The 10,387-nt window shown below is 52.2% G+C and overlaps 1 protein-coding gene across 1 annotated transcript in view; it reads left to right on the top strand.

Annotated features, from left to right (window-relative positions):
* UBAP1L (ubiquitin associated protein 1-like) overlaps nucleotides 1-10,387 on the top strand; it is a 21,350-nt gene that overhangs the window by 8,392 nt on the left and 2,571 nt on the right. Inside the window, exons 2-4 of the mRNA XM_011940394.1 lie at nucleotides 489-783; nucleotides 2,088-2,663; nucleotides 5,073-5,282. Of these exons, the coding sequence (XP_011795784.1) occupies nucleotides 664-783; nucleotides 2,088-2,663; nucleotides 5,073-5,282 (906 nt within the window). The 5' untranslated portion in view covers nucleotides 489-663. The remainder of the gene's footprint in view (nucleotides 1-488; nucleotides 784-2,087; nucleotides 2,664-5,072; nucleotides 5,283-10,387) is intronic.

Consider the following 10,387-nt stretch of genomic DNA (forward strand, 5'->3'; position numbering starts at 1 on the left):
CTGAGGCTGGGAGTTTGAGACCAGCCTGGCCAACATGGTGAAACCCCGTCTCTACTAAAAATACAAAAATTAGCTGGGCGTGGTGGTGGGTGCCTGTAATTCCAGCTACTTGGGAGGCTGAGCCAGAAGACTCACTTGAAACCAGGAGCTGGAGGTTCCTGTGAGGTAAGATCAGGCTACTGCACTCCAACCTGGGTGACAGAGCGAGACTTCGTCCCAGAAAAAAAAAAAAAAAAAAAGGTTATGCTAAAATCAGAATGAGTTAGAAAGTATTCCTTATTTTCTTCTTCCCTGGAAGAGTCTATGTAAATTAATACTGTTTGTTTCTTAAACATTTGGGTGACAATTATTTTGATAAAATGCATTAGAACTAGTTTTGTGGACCATGTTTTGGAAAACAATGGTCTAGAGCATGACTGAAATATGAAATAGTGAATTCCTGTCTGTGTGAATGCTCTTGTTTTTATTCATTTCCTTCCTTTATGCAGCACTGGCCCCCTCACCTTTTCCCTTCCAGCTGTTTGGGGCTCAGCTAAGTGACCACACAGGAGAGCAGTGAGGCCATTTGAGGCCTGAGCCTGGTCCTCAGGACTCGACTCTCTCTCCCTACCATCAAGCAGCCCACCCCAGTCCTGCCAGCCATCTCCACACTCCTCTGACAGAATGAATGCCCTCGATGGTGTTACCTTCAAGTTGCCTAAGGGCTTTGTGATAGGCACAGAGCCTCTTCCTGGGCCAGAACTCAGTGTTCCGCCCTGCGGGGAGCTTTTGCTGGGTTCTATGGTAAGTGTGTCTCTGTGTTTCTGTCTTCTAGGTCTGTGGGTCTGAGGCTGAGTCCATGGGGGCTTGTTCCTTGAATTTAAAGGACAGCTAGCCCTGGCCAACATGGTGAAATCCTGTCTCTACTAAGAATACAAAAAATTAGCTGGTTGTGGCAATATGTGCCTGTAATCCCAGCTACTTGGGAGGTGGAGGCATGAGAATCGATTGAACCCAGGAGGTGGAGGTTGCAGTGAGCCGAGATCGTGCCACTGCACTCCAGCCTGGTGACAGAATGAGACTCCGTCTCAAAAACAAATTCAGCACTCTTTTTGGGCCACCGACCTTGTATCCAGCCCCACTGCTTGGCCTGGGCACACCTACCAACTCCACCATTGTAACGTCAGAATGGTACGCACTATTTCTATAAAGTAACATCTTTCAGATACTTAATGGCTTTTCGTGTATGCATACCCTTGATGGCCTGGGCAGTTTCACGAGTGTTCTTAAAGTGACCATGAAGATTTGAACCTCTTGATTTGCACGATTTTGTGGGGTTCTCCAGGTCAAATGAATAGTGAACCATTTTCACAGATTACCTCAGGCTGCTTAGGGAAAGAGCTGTTTTTGTTTTTTTCAGTCTCCCTCTGTTGCCCAGGCTGGATGGAGTGCAGTGGTGCAGTCTCAGCTCATTGCAACCTCCTCTTCTAGGGCTCAAGCGATCTTCCCACCTCAGCCTCCCAAGTAACTAGGACTAGGCATATGCCACCATGCTTGGCTAATTTTTTATATTTCTTTGTAGAGATGAGATTTCACACCATGTTGCCCGGGCTGGTCTTGAACTCCCAGGCTCAAGTGATCCTCCCACCTTGGCCACCCTAAGAGCTGCAATTACAAGCATGAGCCACTGTGCCTGACCTGCTTTTGTTTTTTGAGACAGGGCCTACTGTGCTGGGCTCAGGTGAAAGCTTCTTTGCTAAGAATAAGTTTAATTGGAGAAAATTTTTAAGTAGTTTTTGCTCAACTACATACTGAATGGCAAAGGGATTTAGATGTTGGATTTAATTACATTTCATTCTATTAACGAATCCATCACTTTGTCATTTATGCCAGTTTGCCATTAAACTGTTACTGGTATCCATCGACCACAGTGTTAGCTATAAAACCCAGGGTAGAGAGTGGGCTGTGATGGAAGCCCATGGCTCAGAATCTGAGGCTGTCCAGGCCTAGAGAGTCTCTGGCTGAACAGGGTCCCCCAGGCCAGGGGTTAGTGTTGTGACCCCGGGGTCCTGGTTTGCCCCAGGCTTTACATCGCCTTCTTTCCACAGCACGACTTCAGCCTGGAGAGGAGGGCACTCTTCTGGGTGGAGGCTGCCGGCCGGGGACCCAGCCCGTACCAGTGCGGTGACCCGGGGACAGCGTCAGCCCCTCCAGCCTGGCTCCTGCTAGTCAGCCCCGAACATGGGCTGGCGCCTGCCACAATCAGAGACCAGGAGGCCGGACACCAGGAAAGGCCGGAGGAAGAGGAGGGTGAGGACGAGGCAGAAGCCTCCTCTGGCAGCGAGGAAGAGCCGAGCCCACGCAGCTTCCAACCGGGCTCTCCGGCGAGCCCCGGCCCCGGCCGTCGCCTGTGCTCACTGGACGTGCTGCGCAGCGTGCGGTCGGAGCTGGCGGGGGCAAGGCGGCGACTCTCCGAGGGGAAGCTGGCCGCCCGGCCCCGCGCCCTCCTGCACGGCTTCCGCGGCCGCCGCGCGCTGAGCCTGTGCCCCAGCCCTGCGCTGTCCCCCAGATCCGCGTCACCTCCGGGGCCCGCGCCCCAGTGCCCCGCAGCCCCCGCGTCGCCCCCGCGGCCCTCCACAGCCGGCGCCATCCCCCAGCTACGGAGCCACAAGCCCACGGTCGCGGTAAGGATTCTGCCCGTCCCGCCAATGCCGCCGCTCAGCAGCCGAGGCCCCATAATCTGGGTGTCCAGCCCGGCCCGCAGCCTCGGTCCCCTACCCCGCGCGCTCCTGTGTCCTCCCTTGACCTGCTCCGACCTGGGCCTGTCCAGTGTTGTCCTCCTGCGGCCCTTTGCCTAGAGTAGAGCAGTCCCTGCTCAGAATCCCTCATTCCCCTCGTTTCCCACTGCGCCTGCCTTGCTTTTTTTAGGGCGCAGGTCATAGTGGTTTTAATTATGCAGAAACTGTCTCTTCCAACAGAGGTTGAGCTCTTTTAGGGCAGGGACTGGATCGCATTGATTTTTGTTTCCAGAGCACCCAGCTGCCGACTTGACCCATAGGGGGCGCTCAGTGGATGTCTGTTGAATTGATGAACGCAAATCTAGGGCTTCCCACCGGGTGAGGTTTGCTGTAGGCTGGGGAAGCTGGAGGCTCAATCAAGGAATATTCAATGCACAGTTACTTCCTGCCAGACACTGGGTTTGGGAGTGTCAAAACCACAGGACATGGAGAGTTGGCTAAGAGGGTGTGGGATCAGGCCCTGCACTGTACAGCGGAATCAGGTGTTGAGGGAGAGTCATGGCTGCTATAGGCTGAGAAGGTTTCAGGACGGAGGAAGTGAACCCTGAAGAGCAGGGAGAAGTGACCCTACAGTGAAACCACAGAAGCTTAAGCCTCAGGCTCCTCCCTTTGTCTCTTCCAAGGCCTTGTGCCCAATTTTGTGTTCATAATTGTGTGTTCTTTTTCTCTGAGGTCGCTTCCAAATGATATAAGTATCAGACTCCACAAAACATGGGGTGGGTCAGGATTGGCAGCAGAAGGTGGCAGCGGGGCACAGCTTTCTGCTCCCCAGCAGCCCCACAGTAAGGCCAGGAGATGCTGCAGAATAAGACCAAGGTAGAATTCAATCTGAAAGACAGAGACCTGAGGTCTGGTTTCTTACATGCACCGGCGTGTGACCTTAGGCAAGTCACTGAACCACCCCTTCTCTACCTGCACAGTGAGCCAACAACCCTTCACCCGGCTGTTTAGAGCATACACAGTAGAGAAGAGGCCCTGTAATCGCGATGAGCCACGCCCACATACAAGACCAGATGTTGATGCCAGGATGGCTCTTCCCTGGCCAAGATGAATTGAATTCTCACAACAACCCTGTGGGGGTGAGACAGTATTTTGTAGATGATGGAAATGAGGCACAGAGTGGCAAAGAATCTTTTTCAAGGACACAAGAGTAGACTCAGCTCCTAAACTTTGATGTTCTCCACCCTGGAGGTAATAAAGGGTAGATCCTAGGGTGAGGTCGTGGCGGGAGAGCCCTGAGAAGATGTGGATGGGTGGAGAATTCATGTGTGTTACATACACACTCTACCCCAGGAGCCAGGCGGCGGCTGGGTTTTCCTTGGGAGGAGGGGACAGGATGAAACGTTCAGGGCTGGCAGAGAGGTACCTCCTCATGGGAGAAGGGTTGGGGTGACGCTGGCCAAACCAATTGAAATGCCTTCAAGTCACCCTCCTTAATCCAAGGTCTGTTTCCGTTTCTCCAACACCACAACCGAAGGGCTGGTGTGCCCAGTTCCTCCCCTGCTCCATGCCCTGCCAAACCCCAGCCCAACCAAACTCAAGAAGGAACTCAAGAAGGAGGGCCTGGTTGGGAAGACCTACCCCTGCTCCTCCCTCAGCAAGGTGTGGGGCAAAAAACCTGAGTAGGGTTGAGGTGCCAAGCGTGTGTTGCTTAATCAGGTCATTAATGTTTCTGAACCTTGATTTCAATGTCTGTAAAATGGGATAGTAGAATAGACCTCATATTTCTTTCACTAGTCACTTTCCTAACCATGCTTTTTTTTTTTGAGAGTTCCGCTCTTATTGCCCAGGCTGGAGTGCAATGGTGCAATCTCTGCTCACTGCAACCTCTGCCTCCTGGGTTCAAGCAATTCTCCTGCCTCCTGCCCCAATCAAGTAGCTGGGATTATAGGCATGTGCCACCACGCCCAGCTAATTTTGTATTTTTTAGTAGAGGCAGGGTTTCACCATGTTGGCTGGGCTGGTCTCGAACTTCTTACCTCAGGTGATCCACCTGCCTTGGCCTCCCAAACTGTTGGGATTACAGCCATGAGCCACCACGCCCAGCCCCTCACATTGTCTTATTTAAGCCTCCTAATAGTCCCATGAAGTAGCTTAGGGATTGCCCTCATTTTTCATATGAGTATACTGAGTAAGCATTAGAGAGCTGGGGTCTACAGGACTCTAAGCCTTCCATAATGTTAGCCCCTACACTCCGTACAGAAGGTGGTACATAAAGGCATTTTTAAAAATGTCCAGCCCAACTGGGTGTCACTTCCTGTGGTAACTGACATGTCCAGTCTGTCTGTATTTCAGTCCCTCAGCCCGTACACCTGTCTGCCACCTCCTGGGGGGGCACCCCAGCCTCTCAACCCCCACAAGTCACACCCTGATACTGCGGCTGACCTGCTATCCGCCCTGAGCCAGGAGGAGCAAGACCTCATTGGGCCAGTGGTCGCCCTGGGATATCCCCTGCAAAGGGCCATCATAGCTCTGCAGAAGACAGGGAGGCAGAGCCTGAGCCAGGTGAGTTGGGGGGCCCAGAGCTGATGGGCTGTGATGCTGGAGCCAGGTGAGTAGCCACATAGTTTTCACCTTTTGGGCTGTGGCATAGGCCCAACAACAGCATCAACCAACTCCAAAGATCTGGAGCATCTACGGCCCCTCAGGGTTGTCCTAAGTGGGGCTGAGATGGTCAGGCCTTTATACCCCTGCCTCAATCAGTCATTGCATGTGGGAAGGGGATGACTGAGGTAAGTGGATCTCTGCTGTTAAGGTAATCCCTGAAGGGGCAGACAACTGAAGAGTGTCTCCCAGCTCTCCCAGCATCTGGGGCAGTAAGTCCTGCAGTGAAAGGGTATGTGGATGGAACATCAGAGTCTACTATGCCCAAGTTCTACTCACTCATGTTCTATTCTTTTTTTTTTTTTTTTTTTGAGACGGAGTCTTGCTCTGCCGCCCAGGCTGGAGTGCAGTGGCCGGCTCTCAGCTCACTGCAAGCTCCGCCTCCAGGGTTCACGCCATTCTCCTGTCTCAGCCTCCCGAGTAGCTGGGACTACAGGCGCCTGTCACCACGCCCGGCTAGTTTTTTGTATTTTTTAGTAGAGACGGGGTTTCACCATATTAGCCAGGATGGTCTCGATCTCCTGACCTCGTGATCCACCCGTCTCGGCCTCCCAAAGTGCTGGGATTACAGGCTTGAGCCACCGCGCCCGGCCCTATTCTTCTAATAGAATTCACTCTATTGGAAGTACGGTGGAGACTCATGATGACACTCCAAGGACAGCACTCTGAGCCACGCTAATATTTGGAAGCAGGTCTTGACCCCTAATATAAGCCAAGAATATAAGAACACCTGCAGAGGAGTGAGGGCCCCCAAAGTGCTTAAAAAGAGGTGCTAGTCAAAAGATACCTGGGAGAAGTGGTATGAGTGTTATAGGGGTGTTTCTGTCATCTATTTCTGTGTAACAAACTACCCCAAAACTTAGTGACTCGAAACAACCATTTATTTGCTCATGATTCTCTGGATTGGCAGTTTTAAGGTGGACTCAGCTAGGGGGTTCTTCTGCTCATCTCACCTGAAGTCTCATGTGGCTACAGTTTGGTGACTTACTTGGGGCTGAATGATCTAAGATGGCTTCATTCACTGTACAGTGGGTGGTGATACTTGTCAGCTGGGCCACATATCTCCAGCAAGCCACCCTACTTGGTTCCAAGGGCAAGGCCTCTTGAGGCCTCTTGAGGCCTAGGCTGAAATTGTACATAGTCAATTCCGCCTCATTCTATTGGTCAAAGCACATCACTGACCACTCCAAACTTAAACAGGGGAAAAACAGACTCCATCTCTTGGTGGGAGAGGCTGCAAAAATTTTTATGATCATTCTCAATCTACCACAAGGAGGTTCTAGAGATCAAGAAAGGCTTCATGGAGATACCAAGCATTGAGTGGGACTTCAAGGATGGATAAGATCTGACTCTGAAGGAAGGAGAAGGGGCGATATTCCAGGAGGGAAGGACAGTGTGAATAAAGGAGTGGAGGTGGGAGGGAAGTGTTTGGGAGGCCCTGATCTGACCAGTCTTGTTGGAGGAGGGGGTGCATGAGGCAGGCTGGTAGGAGATGAGACAGAGAATTGGGGGTAGATTTAGGGGTCTTGAAGGCTGGCCTGAGAATTTGATAAATGACCCAATAGCCAAAAGGAGGCATGGAAGGATTGTAAGTAGGGTTAGGAGGTGACACTGAATGCCATTGCCTACACCCCCATGTCCCCAGCTGAAAGCAACATCCCTCATTGTGTTGTTTTCTAAACATTGGGACGCTTCGTGGTTGGATGGCTGTTCCCAGGGTAGTTGGCACTTTTCATTTTTCTCCTGTTCCTGCCCCGCCATCAAAAGGCTTGGACACCTCCATCATCACTGATGAGTATAGAATGCTGGGTCCCTGCGGTCCAGAGCTACCTGCTCCTGCAAGAGGGAATGGCAGAAGGAAAGTGACTTTCAAACAGGAGCTGGGGTGGGGCTGGGGAAATGCACCTGGTCCCCTTGCCCACCCACTCCTGCTTCTACTCTACTCTGGGTTCATCAGTTCATACCCTGTCCTGGAGGAGAATTTCCAACATAGCGACCCCCATGTGGCTAAAATGGCAGGGAGGGGTGCTAACATTTATTGAACATTTTCTTTGCATGAATCTCTCTCTCTGAGGGTATTCAGTTAGGTTTTCTCAATTCTGCAAGGTTGCTATTACGTTATGACCACTTTGCAGATGAGGAAACTGAGGCCAGGGAAGTTCATGCAGTCAGTCAGTGGCAGCGCTGGGGTGAGGCCGGCTGGTCTGACTCTGCCTCTTGGTTGCACAATGCCTTTTATCTCATTTTCTGTGTGAGAACCTCTTAGGACAGCACCATAGGCTGATCTGAGATTTAAGAGCAGATCTAAAGTCACCCCTACCTTCAGCTGATACTGAAAGGCCAGGGTCTTGGCCAAAAAGCTGCCCAGGAGGGCTGTGAGGGGCCAGGTGCACAGTGGGGCTCTGATATGCCTCCCCAGTCCCTTCAGGCCCTGTGACAAGGCTGAGGTCTCAGGCCATCACTCTGGGGGTCTAAGGATGAGTCAGAGCCAGCCTGGGGCCCTGGCCTCCCAGTGGGTGAGCTGGAAGAATTTCACTGCATTGGGAACATTGTGTTTCCAGATACAGACTGACCACCTGCCTGGCCCCCTGGATCTCTGGGTGGCCTTCCCCAGACAGCAGTCAGGAGCCAGGCCCCAAGGAGTGGGTCTGAGGGGCCTTTGGATGACTTCATCTATCCTCCCCCACCAAGTTAGTATTTCTGTCTGTTCTGTGAAGTCCTGGTAACTGAACAAGCCTTTTGGGTTCAGATTCCTTCTCCCGCTGAAAGCCGCATATTGCAGTAAATCCTTTTTGGCCAAGAAAAATGACAGATGGCCCAGGAGGAAGGGCGTCAAGTGATAGAGACAGAGCAGCTAGAAGAGTCAGGGAGAGAAGATAAAAAAGAAATTGTGCAGCACTCCTTTCCTTCCACAAGGCTTGATGTGCCCTCACTGCCTCCCTGCAGGACAGGCCTGGGTGCCACGTGTGAGGGTCCACAGGCCAGGCCACCTCTTTTAGCCTGTTTCCCAGTTCACAGGGTGGAGGAGGAATACATGTTTGGAACCACTGACTTCCGGGGGCCCCATCCTGTGGCCTGAAGGTGACATCTTCACCCACCTGGGGGCCTGAGGCAAGCCTGATAGCTTCTACAGTCCTGTAGGCCCAAAAGCTAACCAAGCAGCAGAACCTTTGCAAATGCAGACTCTCAGGGCTTATCCTGCGGGGTCCCAGTCAGTGGATCTGGGGGGAACCCAGGGGCCTTTAAATTAAAAAAATGTGCAGATGGGTCTGATATTCACGGTGGCATGGTATAGATCAAGGTCAGCTGTCCCCATTCAGTGATGCTTAGTCTTGGGTGCACATTAGAATCACCTGGAGAGCTATAGGAAAAAATCCCAATGCTCAGGCTACACCCCAGACCAATTATATCGTAACCTCTGAAGGTGAGGCCCAGACATCAGTAATGTTTCCTGAGGTGGTTGCAATAAGCACTGAGATTGAGAACCATTGCTGTGGATGAGCCAAAAGGTGGAGGCAGCATCCACCATCCATCCTTGCCTGCCCTCTTTCTGAAAGTGAAGGTTTCACCTTTGGAAACCCTGTCCTCCACCAAGACAGCTCAAAGCCCCTCCTCTAGCAGCTGATCCCTCTGATGGACAAGGCATTAAGTGACAGGTTACATAATCGGGGGCCTAGTCCTGGGACCCTGGGCAAGGCACCTGCCTTGTCTGAACCTCAGTTTCCTGAACTGTGAAAGGAGGGCATGGGTGTGTGGTTTTTTGTTTTGTTTTGTTTTTGAGAAGGAGTCTCCCTCTGTCGCCCAGGCTGGAGTGCAGTGGCCGGATCTCAGCTCACTGCAAGCTCCGCCTCCCAGGTTCATGCCATTCTCCTGCCTCAGCCTCCTGAGTAGCTGGGACTATAGGCGCCCGCCAACTCGCCCGGCTAGTTTTTTTTTTGTATTTTTTAGTAGAGACGGGGTTTCGCCGTGTTAGCCAGGATCTCCTGACCTCGCGATCCACCCATCTCGGCCTCCCAAAGTGCTGGGATTACAGGCTTGAGCCACTGCGCCCGGCCGTGGTTTTCAAAATGTGCTCAGAGCAGGTCTGGCTGTATTGGGCAGTACCTCGGGCAGGAGCACTGGACTCCGGGCCCCCATGCCCCTGGCCCTTGTTCTCCCAGAGCAGCTCTGATCTTAGCCTGTTATTGCTGAAGCCTCCTTGTGCTAAGACAAACACTTCAGGAGCTAAAAACAATCTGAAAACTGTTAGTCTAGATGATGTGCACTTTCATCCCAGCTCTGAAGGTCTGCAGAAACCCCACTCTCCCTTCTCCACATATACTCATAATTCCTGTGGTCTGGAGCCTTCATTTGGCACCTACACCCTATAAATCCTGCTTTGATTTGCCTGGCACTGATGTGGTCCTGTATCTGGTTTATCTCCCCCACTAAGCTGTGAGTTCCTTGAAGGCAGGTCTTCATTCGTTTTATAAACACAGCATACATTTATTGAGCTCCCCAGCCACCATGCTGGATGCTGGGGACACTGTGGTGAATGAGACCGACACAGCCCCTCCCTCATGGAGCAAAAAGTTAGTGGATGAGAAAGACTGAGTGAAGCAATTACAAAGTTATATGTGCTGTAATAGGGAAGCACAGGGTGCTATGGGGGCACGAGGGACAGCACCCAGGAAGACAGAGGGGGCAGGAAGCTTCCCAGGGACAGGGAAGGAAGCCGGCCTTGGCTGAGGGAGCTGCATCTGCAGAGTCCTGGAGGGTGAGGGAGGGGCCAAGGCCATAGACAGGGAACAGGCCTTTGAGCCCTGCCTGGTAAGGAGCAGTATTTTATCCTGTGCCCGTGATGACGTAACTGTGGGGTGACCTGAACAGTTTTTCCTTTTTTTTTTTTTTTTTTTTTTTTGAGACGGAGTCTCGCTTTGTCACCCAGGCTGGAGTGCTGTGGCTGGCTCTCAGCTCACTGCAAGCTCCGCCTCCCGGGTTCACGCCATTCTCCTGCCTCAGCCTCC

The sequence above is a fragment of the Colobus angolensis genome, unplaced genomic scaffold (genome assembly GCF_000951035.1).
Source record: "Colobus angolensis palliatus isolate OR3802 unplaced genomic scaffold, Cang.pa_1.0 Scaffold19, whole genome shotgun sequence".
NCBI classification, from domain to species: Eukaryota; Metazoa; Chordata; class Mammalia; order Primates; family Cercopithecidae; genus Colobus; species Colobus angolensis.